At 43.4% G+C, this 20,157-nt stretch overlaps 1 protein-coding gene across 2 annotated transcripts in view; it reads right to left on the reverse strand.

Annotated features, from left to right (window-relative positions):
* Positions 1-11,711: 11,711 nt before the first annotated feature.
* The window catches only part of qsox2 (quiescin Q6 sulfhydryl oxidase 2), a 106,077-nt gene continuing 97,631 nt past the window's right edge, over positions 11,712-20,157 (reverse strand). For both annotated transcript variants that reach the window (XM_072488741.1, XM_072488740.1), the window contains one exon: positions 11,712-14,978. In XM_072488741.1, coding sequence (XP_072344842.1) covers positions 14,410-14,978 — 569 coding nt within the window. In that variant the 3' untranslated portion in view covers positions 11,712-14,409. The remainder of the gene's footprint in view (positions 14,979-20,157) is intronic.

A 20,157-nucleotide genomic window follows, 5' to 3' on the forward strand; every position in this document is an offset into this window, starting at 1 on the left:
GGAGTTAAATAACTTGTACCGTCCATCAAAGCCAAGACAGAGGAGGAAATGGCCCATTAACTCAAGTGCATGTCGTTCACTTCACGCTGAATGAGCGTTAGCAGTGACTCAGAATTGCTGGCTGGGAGCAGGCGTTTAACAATTGCCAACTGTGACAGTCTGCAAAACCAGAGAGCCGCCACTTCAAAACATTTGATGCACAATGGGAGGATTTTGGATGGAAAGCTTTGCTCACCTGCAGACATGTCACTGTCCTTCCCTTAGATACAAGCTCGTCCTCAATACATTAGAACACGGTGGAAACGCTCAGAAACCCAGTCTGTGGCAAAGGTCGCTTCTGCATTTTAAGAGTTCCACCCACCCCACCCCACCCTGCCCCCGAAAATGAAGGGTGACGCGAAGTGACCCAACACCATTAAAGTGTCTGAACGATTCCCGGTGCGTTTGACGTGATTCGCCTCCAGGTTGGGAGCTCTTTCTTTTGTGAAAATCGGTGGATCCCGAACATGAAAAAGAATCGCGGCTGGCCAGACTGGGCGATGTTTGGGACCATCGGGACGCCGGAATCCTTCTCCCAAGTTTAACTGGGTCGGATTTACCTCGAGATTCAATTGAGCCACTCAGAGAGCCAGACAACTGGGATTGGAGGGGAAAAAAAACCTTGTCGCTTGTGGGGAAAAAAACGACCTAATTTGGGGGTTATTGATATAGATTTGCAAACTCACTCAGAAACAATCGGAATCCTAATGATAAATGGTCAAAATGACCTGGAGTGTTTAAATAATTCTGGTGGATGGGGTGTGTGTGTTTGGGACGGGGGAGTGTATTTTTCCCTGGGTTACTGGTTAATTAAGTAAAACCCGACCCTGGTCGACTCTATATTGTAAAATCGTTAGTTAAATAATATCAGCAGAGTGTGAACTCTGGACAAAAATCTCCCCGGTCAGTCTGAGAGTGGGGAAGGGCGAGAGGCGACACTGGGGGTGCACAGACCGATTTGCCTTTGAATATCTACATCCCTAAACATCGATTGGGGGCAGAGGGAGGGCCGCTCACGCAATGGAAGAACCGGGATGCAGCCTTTATGCGGGAGAAGGACAATTTCTCCCTTTGTGTTAAATCAAGCCCCTTTGTTGATTTTGTTCAACAGGCTATCTGCTCGAATCTTCCTTTGTTAAGGCTAACCTCCCACTGCCTCCACCAGGTTGGGTCTGGCCGCCCCGGTGCTGCTTTCCTTTGTGACCCACACCCTCGGCAGTCAGAGGAATTGTTGAACTAAGTCTATTCGTTCCTTCAAACCGGCGCGGAGCCTCCAACTTTCAAATGAAAAAGCGCAGTTTCTGGGGCTCCTGTGCCTGTACACTGCGGCAAGGGGAGAGCTTTTCTCTCTCTCTTTGATAATCGCACTTGTTGGGGGAGAATGTTCATCCTGTTTACTCCGTTCACCAGACACTGTGAGAAGATTAATAGTTCGACAGCGGACCAACCCCAGTTCCAAGGCTACAAGAGAGACACACATGCCTGGATTCTCACTCAATTTGACAACCTCTCCAGGTTCACTGAATGAGAAACTGCTGTGAGATGCCCAGGTAGTTATTGTTAAACAGGGAGATGGCCAGAGTCTTCTTATCAAACCAGAAAACCGACAGAGGCATTTCAAATGAATCATCTTAATGCTGATTCCAGGTTTGAATCAAGTAAAACATGTATTGCAACTCAGATTAAGAAAGGTCTTTGGCACTCGAAATCCTGTTTCTGTCTCTCCACAGATGCTGCCAGACCTGCCGAGTTCATCAGAACTCTGTTTTAAATGTCAGATTCTAGAGAATCTGGCTACTCCTGACCTCTCTGTCTCTATGCAATTGCACCTTGAACCTGTTCTCTGTCCATTACTGTATTCTCTGGCAGTGTCTACTTGGGCACAGCTTCGTATCATTTACCCGCGCCGATACTAACTGCAAATAATGGACAGCAAGTGGCAGAGTTGCATCATGTGCTGTTTGTGGAGCTGTCTTTCAATGTGAGGGAAAGGGAGGAGACAGTTTAAACGCGTGTTCCCATTTGAATGTCTGCCGGCGCTGCTGATACACGCGGCTCTTTGCTCCAAAAACATATGTTTGATTTCATTTTCCCCATACCCTGAGTGTCAACCTGGCTCACTTCCGACTCAACCTTCCAGTATTCACGGGATGGTATCGCACACCAGCACTGCCCGCTTTGATTCGCGGTTTAAATAGTTGTTAAATTGTGTGCGCGAGCACGTGAATGAGAATATGTGTGCATGTGTTCGCCCAAGTGAATGTGGGTCACTGTGTGCATCTATGTGTCCCAGTGTGTGTGTGTGTGCATCTGTGTGTGTCTGTGTGCATCTGTGTGCATCTATGTGTCCCAGTGTGTGTCTGTGTGCATCTGTGTGTGTCTGTGTGCATCTATGTGTCACTGTGTGTTTCTATGTATCTGTGTGCATCTATATGTCACTGTGTGTGTCTGTGTCACTGTGTGTATCTATGTGTCCCAGTGTCTGTGGGTATCTGTGTGTCACTGTGCCATGTATGTAAAACAGTGTATGTATGTGTCTCAATGGGTATCTTTGCATCTCTGTGGGTATCTATATGTCTCAATGCGTATCTATGTAGCAATGTGTATATCTGTGTCAATGTGTATATCTATGTGTCAATGTGTATATCTATGTGTCTCAGTGTGTATCTGTGTCACTGTGTGTATCTATGTGTATATCTATGTGTCACTGTGTGTATCTATGCGTCAATGTGTATATCTGTGTCAATGTGTATATCTATGTGTCTCAGTGTGTATCTGTGTCACTGTGTGTATCTATGTGTATATCTATGTGTCACTGTGTGTATCTATGCGTCAATGTGTATATCTATGTGTCAATGTGTATATCTATGTGTCTCAGTGTATCAGTGTGTATCTGTGTCTCAGCATTTATCTGTCTCAATGTGTATCTTTTATAATCTTTTATAAATCTTTTATTATTGTCACAAGTAGGCTTACATTAACACTGCATTGAAGTTACTGTGTATCTATGTTTTTCAGTATAAAAGCAAATTACTGCGGATGCTGGAATCTGAAACGAAAGAGAAAATGCTGGAAAATCTCAGCAGGTCTGGCAACATCTGTAGGGAGAGAAAAGAGCTAACGTTTCGAGTCCGATGACTCTTTGTCAAAGCTAACAGAGAAAGTGGGAAATATTTATACTGTGGAGTGAGAATGAAAGATGAGTCATAGCCACAGAAACCCGGGGAAACCGGGTGCTAATGGCCACATGTGAAACATCCTCAAATTTGGCTGCCCGCAGAAATTCGTCACCATTCTCCACCTGCTCCACAATGATGTGCAAGCTGTGACCCTCACCAATGGAACCACCACAGACCCAATACCCGTGCAAACTGGGGTCAAACAGGCTGTGCGATCACACCAACGCTCTTCTCCATCTTCTTCACGCCAACACTTACCCATCACCCTGAAGATCTCCGCTAGAGTGGAGCTAACCTACCTGAAAAGCGGTAAACTGTTCAACCTCCGACACCTCCAAGCCAGAACCAAGACCACCCCAACCTCTGCCATGGAGCTGCAGTACACAGACGATGCCTGTGTGCGCGCACATTCAGAGGCCGAGCTACAAACCATCGTCGATGCATTCACCGTGACATATGAGAGAATTGGGCTCAGACTAAACATCCGGAAAGCAAAGCCAGACCGCTCCTGTCACACAAAACTGCCCCCCAACCATCAAGATCCACAGTGAGCCTTTGGACAATGTGCATCATTTCCCATACCTCGGGAGCCTCCTCTGTGTGGGCAGACATTGACACCAAAATCCTCGATGCTGAGGAAGGGACTGCCCAAGACAGAGAAGAGAATTTGTGTAAGTATATTTATATATGTTTATATGTGTGTGAATATGTATGTGTGTTTGTGGTATGTATATTTGTGTGTGTATGCATGTTTGTGCAAGTCTACATGGATGTACATGCATACATGTGTGGCCTAGTAAATTACGGGCATGGAGACAATCTACAGCAAAATGGAAACACTCAGCTATGCAGCCGTCAATTCAAAACCCAAACACCCCATCCTCAGTCACTGATCTTCAGTATGGAGATGACACTGGTGTGTGTGCTCAGTCAGAAACTGAGCTCCAGGTCATTGTCAACTCCTTCTCCAAAGCCGGACCTGTCACTAAACATCTAGAAAATTAAGGTCCTCTTCCAACCAGCTCCCCTCATTGATCAATAGCGAGATCTTAGAAAATGTGGACCTTTCCTTTTTCTTGCGGGCCTCCTCTGGAGGAAGGTAGACATAGACGCTGACATTCACCATCACCTCCAATGTCCCAGCTCGGCCTACGGCTAACTGAGAAAGAGAACAGTCGAGGACCAGGATCTCAAACGGAAGATTAAAGTTATGTATTTACAGGGAAGAAATGATTCCTCCATGCCTGTATGCCTGATCAACCTACAGCAAACACTTCAAAGCACTGGGGAAACACCACCAGCTGTACCTTCGTAAGATCCTCTAACCCCAGACCAAAGATGTGCAGGTTAGGTGAATTGGCTATGCTAAATTGCCCCTTAGTGTCAAAAAGATTAGGTGGGGTTATGGGGTTACGGGTGGAGGTGTGGGCTTAAGTAGGGTGCTCTTTCTAAGGGTCAGTACAGACTCGATGGGCGGAATGGCCTCCTTCTGCACTGTAGGGCTCTATGACCTATAACCCCTGTGGCAAGAAAGGTGGCCCTCTCCCAAACCACTATGTCCGGTATCGAGGCACTAATCACTGAAAATCCACTCCACTGGTCTAGACTGTGACTATTAAACAGACAATTAGCCAAACTTATTGTATGTTTCGAGCAAGTATAATTGTCCAGGGATATAAACTGCTCTGTGACAGTAAGATCTCCTTAAAACACATCAGGTAGTACTCAGATCTATCAAATCAGAAAACAGGTCCCAACTGATATTTCATTGGGGAAAAAAAATTAATTCACTTGCATTTTTTGAGTGGATTTGTTCATTCAAAGTATTTTTAGCCCACATAACCACAACTTGCATCTATATATTAACACGGTAAAAAGGGTGCAGTGGTTAGCACTGGGACTGTGGCACTGAGGGCCCAGGTTCGAATCCCGGCCCTGGGTCACTGTCCGTGTGGAGTTTGCATTCTCCACATGTCTGCGTGGGTTTCACCCCCACAACCCAAAGATGTGCAGGTTAGGCGGATTGGCCACGCTAAATTGCCCCTTAATTGGGAAAAAATATATAATTGGGTACTCTAAATTTATTTTAAAAAAACACGGTAAAATGTCCCATATCAATAAGAATATTATTAAACAAATATTGACACCGATGCGCACATAGATTATAACAGAGCAGTTGACAAAAGCTTGCAGAAAATGTAGGCTTAAGGCATAATTTAAAGGAAGAGAGAGAGGTAGAGAGGCAAAGTGATTTAGGGAAGGAGTGCCAGAGTTTTGGGCCATGGCAAATGAAGGACTATGCTTAATGTGATACGGCACGGGCAGCACGGTGACGCAGTGGTTAGCACTGCTGCCTCACGGCGCCTCGTTCGCCGCCCCGGGTCACTGTCCGTGTGGAGTTTGCACATTCTCCTCATGTCCGCGTAGGTCTCACACCTACAACCCAAAGATGTGCAGGGTAGGTGGATTGGACGCGCTAAATTGCCCATTAATTGGGGAAAAAAATTAATTGGCCACTTAAAATTTTTTTAAAAGTGTTACACCACTGTACAAATTTAAATCGTTATTTTCATATTCTGGTCACATGGAGCGGCAGGAGATGAAGTCACTTTATCAGACATGAGCTTGGAGAAACATGGGTCATGAGCAGGCAGGGGATATATTAGTCTAAAACATTGGATTTCAGTGTCTGTGTGGAAACCTGGTCAGATGGTGGAGAAATTCCTCATTTGTATCTCACAAGTTACGTAAACATTCCCTTTTCATTTTAAAACTCACTGCACCCAGGCATCTCTACTCTTAATTCTGATCCGCTGGATGACATAGGTCATGTCTGTGCAGAGTCTGCACGTTCTCCTCGTGTCTGCGTGGGTTTCCTCTGGGTGCTCCGGTTTCCTCCCGCAAGACGTGCGGTTAGATGAATTGGGCGTTCTGAATTCTCCCTCCGTGTACCCGAACAGGTGCCGGAGTGTGGCGACTAGGGGATTTTCACAGTAACTCCATTGCAGTGTTAATGTAAGCCTACTTGTGACACTAATAAAGATAATTAAATAAAGGTTATTATCTGCTGTTATTCCAAGAACAAGTTATTACAAAATATAAATTTGCAGTTGTCATAAATATGAGAATTACACATAATACATCATTAAATATGAGAACACTGCAATGAAGTTACTGTGAAAAGCCCCTAGTCACCACATTCCGGCACCTGTTCGGGTACACAGAAGGAGAATTCAGAATGTCCAAATTGCCTAACAGCACGTCTTTTGGGACTTGTGGGAGGAAATGCAGACACAGGGAGAACGTGCAGACTCCGCACAGACAGTGACCCAAGCCGGGAATCGAACCTGGGAAAGATACACGACTATGAAGTGACAAAGTGCTTTTCTTCATTAAGCTATCATTGTTGAATATTCAAGCAAACCAATTGTCTCAACTGTATTTTGTTGACATCAGATGCAAATTAAATGGAAGAGCACAAGACCATCTGATCCATTGGTTCTAAGCTTCAGCCCAGTTTAGGATAATAATTATTGCACGTTCCTCTGCAATTTGAATGCTATCAAGCAAGCTCCAAGAGACCATTATTGACTGGGTGATGATTCTCTTCTTTTGGCCATTCCAGGAAATCAACCGGCATACGATTGAATGCTTCTAGCAGGACTGCATTCATTGCAAAAGTCAGTGGAAGAGGTCAATAATTGCAAAAAGTACCTCCAAGCCTAGGTCCATGACTGACTAACTTAATATGTCCCACAAACTAAAAGCTAAAATAATGGTCACTGGGACAGGGTCTAATTCTTTCATAATTTATGCATAACATGATATAATTATTCTTTGGGATGGAAGGTGAGGAAGTCCGATTTGAAACTAGGGTCAAAAATCTAAACAAAGGAGTAGGACGCACGGTGGTGCAGTGGTTAGCACTGGGACTATGGTATTGAGGACCCGGGTTCGAATCCTGGCCCTGGGTCACTGTCAGTGTGGAGTTTGCACATTCTCCCCGTGGGTTTCACCCCACAACCCAAAGATGTGCAGGTTAGGTGGATTGGCCACACTAAATTGCCCCTTAATTGGATACTCTAAAATTTAAAAAAAATCTAAACAAAGGAAACTTTGACGGTATGAGGGCTGAGTTGTCTAAGATAGATTGGAGAACTTCATTAAAAGGCATAACGGTGAATAGGCAATGGCTAATATTTAAGGAATGAATGTATGCATTGCAACAGTTATACATTCCTTCCTGGGGTAAAAACACAACAAGAAAAGTGCTCCACCCATTGCTTACAAAATAAATTACAGACAGTATTGGATCCAAAGAGGAGTCATATCAACTTGCTCGAAAAGTAGAAAGTCTGAGGATTGGGAGCAGTTCAGAATTCAACAGAGGAGGACCAAGAGATTGATAAAGAGGGGAAAATAGAGTAAAAGTGTAAACTTGCAAGTAACATAAACACGGACTGTGAAAGCTTCTATAAATATGTAAAAAGAAAGAGATTAGTGAAGACAAATGTCTGAAACAGGAGAATTTATAATAGAGAAGGAAATGGCAGGGCAGTTAACTCCTATAGTCTTGTCTTCACAGAGGAAGACATAAATAACATCCCAGAAATGCTAAGGAACCAATAGTCTAAGTGAGAAGGCGGAATTGAAGGAAATCAGTATTACTAAAAAAAATAGTTCTGGAGAGATTAATGGAACCGAAAGCCAATAAATCCCCAGGACCTGATAATCTACATCCCAAGGTGGCCACGGAAATAATGTAATGCTTGGTTGTTGTCTTCCAAAGTTCTATAGATTCTGGAACAGTCCTGGCAAATCCGAGAGTGGAAAATGTAACCCTGCTATTTAATAAAGGGAAGGAGGAAACGGGGAATTACAGACTGGTTACCTTAACATCAGTAGTAAGGAAAACGTTAGACTCTAATGGATGTGAATATAGGACACTTAGAAAATATCAACTGGATTAGACAAAGTCAACATGGATTTACAAAAGGAAAATCATGTTTGACAAACCTATTGGAGTTTTCTAAGGATGTAACCAGCAGAATAGCTAAGGGTGAACCAGTGGATGTGATATATTTGGAATTTGAGAAAGCTTTTGATAAAGTCCCACATAAGAGGTTAGTGTGCAAAATTAAAGCACATGGGATTGGGGGAGTAATATGCTGGCATGGATTGGGAATGGGTTATGCAGATAGGAAATATAGAGTGGCAGGCGGTGACGAGTGAGGTCCCACAAGGATCAATGCTTGGACCCCAGCTATTCATAATATACATCGATGATTTCAATTAGAGAACCAAATGCAATGTTTCCAAGTTTGCTGATGACACAAAACTTGGTGGGAATGTGAATAGTGAGAAGGATGTTAAGACGTTGGTAGAGTGTTATTTAAATGGTGATAGATTGAGAAATGTCAATGCACAGGAGGACCTGGGTGTCCTCATACACCAGCCACTGAAAGCAAGCATGCAGGTAAAGCAAGCGGTTAGGAAGGAAAATGGTATATTGGCCTTCATTGCAAAAGGACGCAAGTACATAAGCAAAGATGTCTTACTGCAGCTGTACAGGTGCAGCTGTACAGGGCCTTGGTGAGACCATACCTGAAGTAGTGAGTGCAGCTTTGGCCTCCTTATTTAAGAAAGGATATACATGCCATAGAGGGAGTGCAGTGAAGGTTCACCAGGCTAATTCCTGGAATGGCAGGATTGGGTGGGAGGAGAGGCTGGGTGATTTAGGCCTGTGTTCACTAGAATTTAGAAAAATGAGGGGGCATCTAATTGAAATGTATAAAATTCCGACAGGGCTGGACCAACTGGATGCAAAGATCATAGAATCCCTACAGTACAGAAGGAGGCCATTTAGCCCATCAAGTCTATACCGACCCTCCGAAAGAGCACTCTACCTAGGCCCAGCCCCCGGCCCTAACCCCATAAACCTACCTAATCTACACATCTTTCCACTGTGGGAGGAAACCGGAGCACCCGGAAGAAACCCATGCAGACACGGGGAGAACATGCAAACTTCACAAAGTCACCCAAGGCCGTAATTGAACTCGAGTCCCTGGTTCTATGAGACAGCAGTGCTAACCACTGAGCCGCTGTTGCTTCCTCTGGCTGGTGGTGGTGGGCGGTCTAGAACAAGGGGTCATAGTCTCACGATACTGGACTGAGGTGAGAAGAAATCTCTTCATTCAGAAGGTAGCGAACCTGGTTTGGAATTCTGTGCCACAGAAGGCTGTGGAGACTAATTCACTGAATATGCGATTCTCCAGAAATAATTCGAAGTGTGGCTGTGAGCGGGAATTGTCGCGAGCACTTAGCCCAACGAGGCCGGCAACGCTATTCAATGTATACATGATCCTGCGGTTGCCCTCCCTCCCAGCACCTCCCCCATTCTCATGGCGGCCCACCCCACGGGAGTGTGCCTCCCCACCCAGAGTGCTGGGGCAGCAAGCCCCACGCCCCAAGCTCTTTATCTGTGAGCAAAGATGGCTACTCACACCTCCTCGGCTCCCCGCAGAAGCCCTCTCGTCAGGTTCACCTTTTTCAAAAGGAGCAGTAATCGGCACCAGCATAACCACTTGCTGGGGAGGCTGATGAATGAGGGGAGGCCATTGAGTATGGAGGCCCTCCCATTTTATGTATAGAAGCAAGGCTTAACTAGTGATAATTGGTTTCGCGCCACGTTATGGCGACATCCCCATTTCACCTACGGGAGCAGGTCAGTTGCATCGCAAACACTTTGGCGCTCGAGTGAGAATGCAAGGGGGCCTGAGAATTGTGCCCAATATATTGGAGGAAATATATAGATTTCTAGACTCGAAAGATGTTAAGTGGTAGAAGGAGAGCTTGGGAGTATGACATTGAGGTAGAGGATCAGCCACGATCATATGGAATGACAGAGGTGGCTCAAAGGGCCAAATAGCCTACTCCTATTTATTTTGTTTCAATCTCCTTGAAATCTATGCTTTTCGAAATGAAAAAACCCAGCTTTCTTTGCTCATCATGCGTAGATGGATTGCTAGTTCTCTACATTCCCAACACAATCTTAATCTTTCATGTGCCACTTTTAAGTCTAGAGATATCACCAAAATACTACATTTGTATTGTGACAAACCACAGGTAAAACCAGAGCAACGAGGGTTGAAGTAATTTTACTTGCCCATTATTATTCTGAGCACCAATAACTCCCTTTTAAGTGAACTTCTCAATCAAAGAGCGCGAGTGTGGCGTTGAGATAGAGGATGGGAGCCATGATCATGTTGAATGGCGGAGCAGGCTCTTGGGGGTAAATTATCTACTCCTGCATCTATTTTCTATCTCAGAATGTCCGCACTAAAACAAAAGATGTTTATGTAATGACTTAGGCCAGGCCTTTGAGATTGGCCAATTAGAATAAGTGTTCCCTGATTAGTGGCCCAATCAGAGAACCCCTTTCTGTGTACATAACAGGGAGTGTCAGATCCTCTGCACTCCCGGTGTAGACAGCAGACTGAATGGTCATGGTTGTTCAGCTGTTGGGTTTGTAAATAAAAGGAATTCTGGTGAAGGGACTTCTGCCTCCGTGGACTTATTACAGTTTATTTGATCGATTGTTATGAAATATTCTCCACCATAAATAGTAAAGCCTATGGAGATCTTGAAAAGTGCTGTATAAATGCAGGTTCTATTAGTATAACCCATTTATCATTAAAATTAAACAAACTGGGAAACACCTTAAGGTTCAGTTGAACTATTCTTACAACTAACTGTCTTGCTGGGTCTGTGCCAGATAATTTGACCAGTATTCACTAACAGGTGAACAATGTCTCTGGAGTGGTTTTATTTTATGGCCTATTTGGTGCAGACACTGTAGATCGCGGTGCACCTTTTGAGGGAATCATAGATCATAGAATTTCATAGAATTTACAGTGCAGAAGGAGGCCATTCGGCCCATCGAGTCTGCACCGGCTCTTGGAAAGAGCACCCTCCTCAAGGTCCACACCTCCACCCTATCCCCATAACCCAGTAACCCCACCCAACACTAAGGACAATTTTGGACACTAAGGGCAATTTATCATGGCCAATCCACCTAACCTGCACATCTTTGGACTGTGGGAGGAAACCGGAGCACCTGGAGGAAACCCACGCACAGACGGGAAGGATGTGCGGACCCCGCACAGAGAGTGACCCAAGCCGGAATCAATCCTGGGACCCTGGAGCTGTGAAGCAATTGTTCTATCCACAATGCTACCGTGCTGCCCCCTGCAGGTCAGTGCAGTTATGTGAATGGATGCATGCAAGTATGTGCAGAATTTGGTCTTTTCAAGAGCAAGATGCAACAAGTATCACGAGGTCTGAAATCCCACACTGCTTTCATTACCTGTAGAAATAACAATGAACATTAAACCTCTCCAAAGGCTCATTATCTGGGGCAGATTTTCACAAGTACATCGCTGCTTTTTAAGATAAAAAAGCCAGGAGTTAACTAAAAATTCAAAGACTTACAAGTTCTTGCAGAGTAATTTATTTGAAATAGAATTAAGTTTCCTTCAATTTCTTTTCAGTACAAAAGACTGCCTACATTTTCTCCCAATTAAAATATACAGCACTGACTGACACGCACGTCAGAGTATAACGGTTTCAGTAAACTGGACAAGGCAGCTATGAACAAAATAAATAAATGCAATTATGATATTTAGGGAATATTTCCTGGAAAAAAAAAAGAGGCAGCTTTCTGAACGAACAAATGGCACACGGTTGGTTTAGAAAAGTAACAGGACAAGTAGAGAATGGAAATTTCCTCCAGTCGCACAACAGAATCTCTGTCGATTCAGGCAGGCTTGGGATGATAGTTCACTGGATAATACTGCAGATAATTCTACCGAACATTCATTTGACTCTTCAAAATGATTTTTTATATAAAGGGAAGGGGGAAGGAAACAAGAGGTAATTGGTCCCTTCCTCATAGTTTGGGCAGCTATTTCACACACATTTAAAATTCAAGTAGGACCATTCTCTGCCTGAAGCACGCTGTGTACTTGCTGGCATTTGGTCTCAGCACATGCTGTGGATATCACAATCTGCTCACCATGTCAAAAAAGAAAATCTAGAAAAATGACAAAACATGGTCCCTTTATAGAAGTACAAGAACACATTTAAGGCTACAATATGTCAGACTGTGGCACAGATCAGATTTTAGTGCCAGCTACCATCCCCTGCGCCCCCCCCAAAAAAAAAACTACCCTGAGCCAAAATCATGGCCTTGTGTGCCAACTCGAACAGCAATCTCCCAATTAAATTACTGCACTAGTGCAACATTAGATATACCCTTACTGTTATGGCCTCTTAAGATCAGGCAATTATATTTTGTAACAAATCTAAAGCCATTTAAAAAAAAAAGGGCAGCTTGAACTGACAGTGGGGCAATCTTTATACCACAGTCGAGAAAATTTGGAACTGAACGTTATTAAAAAATGGCCATTTTAAAATCCCTGCAAAAGGACGGAGTGTCAGAATGGATGACTCTTGGTAGTGATCAGTCAGCTAGTTGAGCATCGACAGACAATATTCTGATGTTACGAGAAATATTTCTGTATGCTTTAACAGTAATGGATGCAACACCAGGCAAATCCTGACTTGACACAAGTACCTTCATTCTTTGCAGACAATAAACAGGCAGACATTAACTCCTCCATCAGCACTTTTGCTATACAAAATACGTACAAAAACAATGAAAGTTCCATGGCAGTAATGGCTCAATCTTTTTCATAGGCAGAAATGCACTCCGCTTTGGTTAGTACACGTTCCATTTTAAAGGGGTGCAGTTACTACCATTTGTTAAAATAATTCAATGCTTTTATTTCAGGCAAGTTTTTTTTTTTTTAAATCAATATTTTATCATTGAAAAATATACCTTCTAAAAATATAGGCAAAATATTTCACGGACTCAGGCGGATTGAAAACTATAAATTTGGAGAATAGTCTATACTGGTGTGGTGTTGTCACATGTAAGATATCAGACATTGATATTAAAAAGTGCATAAGTGTATAATGAATGTGCTTGTTTCATCAAAAGGGGGGACTCAGAAAAAAACTTGACAGTAATAGCTAATTTAGTAGAGTTAATGCTTGGATAATGAGGTGGAGCTATTAAAAAAGATGAAATTGTTATAGGCGGAATTGTAATGCCATACCGGGACTGGTCATACATGAATTATTGCATTAAATTCTAGCCCAATAACAAACAACACAAATGTGAGAAGGTGCACAGAATAAGGAGATTAATCCTTGGTTGAGAGTAGAGCAGTTTCAGCTCACAGGGCAGAATGGACATGGTTAGTACATCAAACAAAAACCTACTCAGACACCTATGCGGAGTAGAAACACTTCAGTTTGTATGGGTAAGATTGGTGGGTAAGTGGGTGGGGAGGGGGATACTGCATGGGAAAAGTATACTGAGGTTATCATTGCAAAAGAAAGATAAACCGGAAAATCACTTCAAAGTACGGGTTGCAATGTAGTACCAGGGACATACTTCAAGTAGTGGGAAATCAATTAGGAAAGATTTCCTCTACTCAAGAGTGATGGATGTTTGGAATCAGTCAGGGAGGGCAGTGGAGACAAATAGGTTAGGTGAAGAGTGATGAGCTAATGTCCACCGCCTATCCCTGACCTGTTTGCAACAAGCTACACATGCCAGAAAAGTTCTAAATTCTTTCACATCTTTTGATTTAGTTGACCTCAAGGAGGAGGGGAAGCAAAGTACCTCTCCCCAGAGTTGAGTAGCCAGGCACTTATTGTCAAGACAGTGTGAAATTGCTTCTTGGGTGAGGCACCACTGGGTGCCTGGCCTACATGCAATCGCAACCCAGGAAGAATCAGCAGTGAGGGGTGTGACTGAGAAAAGGGTGAATGAGTTGTTGGGGCATGTCTGTAAATGCTCTTAAAAGGCAGCCAAGCAACCCACACCTATTGCCCATTTTCCATATGGCCCAAAGGAGATGGAGTTGCTGCAAAACATATTCATGATCAAGTTACATGTTCGAACTAAGCTTGCACTTCATCACCCAGATTCAAAATACTAAAACAAAATAGTGAAGGTGTTGACATGGGAAAAACAAAGGCTCACCAATATCCTCACCAGAAGGACTACTTATACTGGAATACATGGAGGCATTTTCCTTCTGCAACACAGTTGGAGATGGTCTTAAACTAAAGGACAGACATATCTAGCTTTCCACTTTTTGGACCTCATTTGGAAGTAGAAGTACATGATCATTAGGAAAAGGCAGGATGCTGCGTACAACATGACACAAAGGCTCATGTCCACGTTGGAAAATCCTATTCCAAAAAATGAAATGGATTGTTTAAACTCTTTCTTCAAGCTGGCAGCATCCTGGACAAAAGAAACTCTTTTCTGATTACTGTCAGCCGGATCATTTTCTGGTTTTATCACAGCACCATGTCTTGGGTTTTGGTCTAGGTTCTGGGGGTTGCCTTTTTGCTTCCTGTGGCCATTTCCCAGTGGAGGAGGCACTGGTTTTTTGCCCTCATTTTTATTACTTTCTGGAGCTGCTTTCTTTGCTTTGTTGGTTTGCAATTCATATTCACTATATCGAAATGAAATGTTGTCCACACTGTAATAAGACTTCAAAAATGCCAGAACTTCTTCCTCCTTCCATGTATGGAGTCCTTGAATCTCTTCATGGCATCTGGGACAGTGGTCCGGAGTTGGCCATGCCACCTTAGGGAACATTGGATCCTCACTTGGAGCACCTAAAAAGAAAAAAAGGAAATCAAAAGTTATGCAATACCACAAGTGGCAACTTCACGGATCATTTTGAAATTAATTGTGAATACTCAGATATGAAAGTATTGTGGATTTACAATTTTTTCAACACTTTTGATTTGCTTCCAAATGATGCATGTTAGCTAATGAAACAAAAATGTTTTAATCTTCCTTTGTTTGCACCATAATCTACTCAGTCATAGGACATAACAGTGCAGGAGGCCATTCGGCCCATCGAGTCTGCACTGACCCACTTAAGCCCTCACGTCCACCCTATCACTGTAACCCAAAACCCTCGTTAACCTTGAAACCACAGTGCTAGCCACTTATGCTACCGTGCTGCCCAAATCTTTTTTTCTTCTTTTTTTAGAAATTTAGAGTACCCAATTAATTTTTTCCAATTAAGAGTCAATTTAGTGTGGCCAATCCACCTACCCTGCACACCTTTGGGCTGTGGGGGCGAAACCCATGCAAACACTGGGAGAATGTGCAAACTCCACACGGACAGTGACCCAGAGCCGCGATCGAACCTGGGACCTTGGTGCCGTGAGGCAGCAATGCTAACCACTGCGCCAACGTGCTGCCCTGCTACTCAGTCATCTTAATGCTAAAGACACTGAGCAGAGTTCACATGTAGTAATGGAGTTCTGTTGCAGACTTTAAAAAAATCATCTTCGTCTTGATCATCTTGATCCAGTTGCATCTAAAATTTACAACTATACCATAACTGAATGCAAGCTGGAATTCACCAACATCCATCTGCTTTCTGTCTCTTTTAGGATCAGAGTGAAGAATGATGTTAAGAAGATACAATTAAAGGCAATCTATCGGAATGAACACAGCACTCGCAACAAGTTGAGGCACAACTTGAGGTAAATGGGTATGATTTAATTGCCATTATGGAGACGTGGCTACAGGGTGATCAAGATTCAGAATTGAATATCCAAGCACATTCGTCCTTTAGGAAGAATAGTTGAAAAGGTAGAGGTGCTGAGGACCCGGGTTCGAAATCCGGCCCTGGGTCACTGTCTGTGTGGAGTTTGCACATTCTCCCGACAACCAAAAGATGTGCTGGGTAGGTGGATTGGACATGCTAAATTGCCCTTTAATTGGAAAAATAATAATTGGGTATTCTAAATTTATTTAAAAAATGGTAGAGGTGGGAGAGCACTCTTATAAGGAACAAGATCAGTACGTTAGTAAGAGAGGATCTTAGATCAAAGGATCAAGATAGAATCAGCTGGATGGAGCCAAGAAACAGAAAGGGGCAGCAAACATTGGTGGTCTTTTAATAACTTCCACCAAACAGTAATGGTGATGTTGGGGAAGGTATTAATCAGGAAATTTAGAGATGCATGTAACGTGAGTAATATAGCAGTAATGGGAGACTTTAATTTACATATAATCTGTGTAAACCTAAATAGGACGAATGTGAAGGAGGATGAATTCCTGGACTTCGTACAAGGTGGGTTTCTGTAGCTGTATGCTGAAGAACTAACTAAGGATCAGGCTGTTTTAGATTTAGTAAAATGTAATGAGAAAAGGCTAATTAATAACCTTGTTGTAAATGAGCCTTTGAGGAATAGTGACCATAATATGACGTTAAAAATTAATGTGATATAGTTCATTCTGAAACTAGGCTCTTAAATCTGAACAAAGAAACTATGTCTGTATAAGGGGCAAGCTGACTAAAATATACAAAAAGATTTGACAGTAAACAGGCAATGGCTAGTTCAAAAAAATGTTGCACTGTCCATAACAGGCATACATTGCCCTAAGACACAAACACAATGGGAAAGGTGTATCAATTGTGGCTAATAAACAAATTTAAAGGTTGCATTAGATCAAAGGAAGTGGTTTATAAGGATGCCAGAAAAAAAATGGTAACCCTGAGGATTCGAACCAATTAGGATCCACCAAAGGACGACCAAGGAACTAAAGAAAGGGAAAAGAGAATATGAATACAAATAAGTGAGAAACATAAAAAGTGGACCATAAAAGCTTCTTTCGGTACGTGAAAAGGAAAAGAGTATCGAGGACAAATGTGGGCCCATTACAAGTGGGAACAGGAGAATTTATAGTGGAGAACAGGGAAATGGCAGAGAAACCAAACAATTACTTTCTGTCCGTTGTCACAGAAGAAGGTACAGAAAAACTCCCAGAAATACTAGGTGAACAAGCGACTTATTGAACTAAGGTACTGAGGACTACAGACTTGCTAGTTTCATGTCAGTCGTAAGGAAAATGCTGGCATCTATTGTAAAGGATGTGATAACAGAAAAATTAAAACATGGTAAAATTGGGCAGAGTCACCATGGATTTATGAAAGGGAAATCATTTTTGTCAAGCCTATTGTTTTTTTTTGTTGAGTATGTTAGTTGTAGCATAAATAAAGGTGAATCAGTGGATGTGGTGTATTTGGATTTTCAGGAGCCTTTTGATCAGGTCCCACACAGTGGATTAGTTAAAAAAACAATAGAGAACATGGCATTGATGGTAATATACTATTTTGGATGGAGAATTGGTTGACAAAAAGCAGAGAATAGGAATAAGTGGGTCATTTTCAGGTTGGTAGGCTATAACTATGGCATACCACAGGGATCAGCGCTAGGTCCATAGCTGTTCACAATCTGTATGAATGACTTGGATGTGGGGACAAATGGAAATATTTCCAAATCTGATGATAAAGCTCGGTGGGAATGCAAGTTGCGGGGGTGCAAGGCGGCTTCAAGAGGACTTGGACAGGTTAAGTGAGTGATGAATAAGTGTGAATTTATCCATTTTCGTTCATCTGACTAATTCCTGGGATGGTGGGATTGATGAACGAGGAGGGATTGAGGAAATTGGGTCTATATTCTCTTGCGTTTTGAAGAATGAAAGGTGATCTCATTGTGACTGACAAAGCTCTTACTGGGCGTGACACGGCTGATGTGGATAGGATGTTTCCCCTGGCTGGTCTAGAACTCGGTGACATAATTTCAGAATAAGGGATAGGCCATTTAAGACTGAGATTAGGTGGGATTTCTTCATTCTCATGGTGGTGAATCTTAGGAATTCTCTACCTGGAGGGCTGTGGATGCTCAATCATTGAGTATATTCAAATCATGGTCAACCAACTTCTGGAGACTAATGACATCAAATAATATGGGGATATCGAGCAAAAGTGGCACTAAGGTAGATGATCAGTCATGATTGTGATAAACGTCGCAATTTCAGATATACTGTGTTATAAGTATTGATGAAGTATGGGTTAGAGTGTGTTTGGATGAAGTAATGTTTTAAAAGAATCTTGGTTTGAAAGACAACAAGGAGCCAGAGGTGCAATTAACTATCGTAAAATGCATGGGAAGGGCAGCACGGTGATGCAGTGGTTAGCACTGCTGCCTCACAGCGCTGAGGACCCGGGTTCGATTCTGGCCCCAGGTCACTGCCCCTGTGGAGATTGCACATTCTCCCCATATCTGCGTGGATCTCACCCGCACAGCTCAAAGATGTGCAGATTAGGTGAATTGGCCACACAATATTGCCCCTCAATTGGAAAAAAAAAGAATTGGGTACTCTAAATTTATTTTAAAAAAATAATAAGCTTGGGTGAGTGCAATTTTGTTTTGATAATAGTACTGAAGGCTTGTGCTCCAGAACTTGCTGCACCCCCTAGCCAAGCTGTTCCAGTACAGCTACAATATTGGCATCAAACCGGCGATGTGGAAAATTGACCAGGGCTGTAGGGGCTGTTCAGCACAGGGCTAAATCGCTGGCTTTGGAAGCAGACCAAGGCTGGCCAGCAGCACGGTTTGATTCCCGTAACAGCCTCCCCGAACAGGCGCCGGAATGTGGCGACTAGGGGCTTTTCACAGTAACTTCATTTTAAGCCTACTTGTGACAATAAGCGATTTTCATTTCATTCATTTTCAGGTGTGTCCTGTACACAAGAAATAGGGGTCTAATCCAACCCAGCCAATTACCACCCTACTCTCCATCATCAGCAAAGTGATGGAAGGAGAGCTATCAAGCGACACTTACTCAGCAATAACCTGCTCACGGAAGCTCAGCTTGGGTTCCTCCATGGTCCCTCAGTTCCTGACCTCATTACAGCCTTGGTTCAAACATGGACAAAAGAGCTGAATGCCAGAGAGGAGGCGAGAGTGGCTGCCCTTGACATCATGGCAGCATTTGACCGAGTATGGCATCAAGGAGCCTAACTAAACTGGAGTCAATGGGAATCAGGGGGAAAACTCTCCGCTGGTTGGAGTCATACCTGGCACAAAGGAAGATGATTGTGGTGATTGGAGGTCAATCATCTCAGCTCCAGGACATCACTGCCAGGAGTTCCTCAGGGTAGTGTTCTAGGCCCAAACATCATCAGCTGCTTCATCAATGACCTCCCTTCCATCATAAGGTCAGAAGTGGGGATGGCTGCACAATGTTCAGCACCATTTGCGACTCCTCAGATAAGGAAGCAATCCATGTCCAACTGCAGCAAGACCTGGACAATATCCAGGCTTGGGGCTGACAAGTGGCAAGTTACAATGGCGCCACACAAGTGCCAGGCAATGACCATCTCCTACAAGAGAGAATCTAATCACCCCCCATGATATTCAATGGCAGTACCATCGCTAAATCCCCCACAATCGACACCCTGGAGGTTATCATTGATCATAAACTGAACTGGACTAGCCAGATTAATACTGTGATACTGTGGCTACCAGAGCAGGTCAAAGGCTAGGAATCCTACGGTGCATAACTCACCTCTTGATTCCATCCCCCCCCCCCAAGCCTGACCACCATCTACAAGGCACAAGTCAGGAGTGTATTGGAATACTCTCCACTTGCCTGGATGAGTGCAGCTCCAACAACACAAGAAGCTTGACACCATCCAGGACAAAGCAGCCCGCTTGATTGCTCCCCCTCCACAAACATTCAAACCATCCACCACCGACAAACAGTGGCAGCCATGTGTACCATCTACACAAAGGTTCCTTAGATAGCACCTTCCGAACCACGATCACACCCACCTAGAAGGACAAGTGCAGCAGAAAGTTGGGAACCCCACCACCTGGAGGTTCCTCTCCAAGTCACTCACCACCCTGATTTGGAAATCGCCTTTCCTTTATTGTTGCTGAGGCAACATCCTGGAACTTCCTCCCTAACAGCACAGTGGGTGTA

The sequence above is a fragment of the Scyliorhinus torazame genome, chromosome 22 (genome assembly GCF_047496885.1).
Source record: "Scyliorhinus torazame isolate Kashiwa2021f chromosome 22, sScyTor2.1, whole genome shotgun sequence".
NCBI classification, from domain to species: domain Eukaryota; kingdom Metazoa; phylum Chordata; class Chondrichthyes; order Carcharhiniformes; family Scyliorhinidae; genus Scyliorhinus; species Scyliorhinus torazame.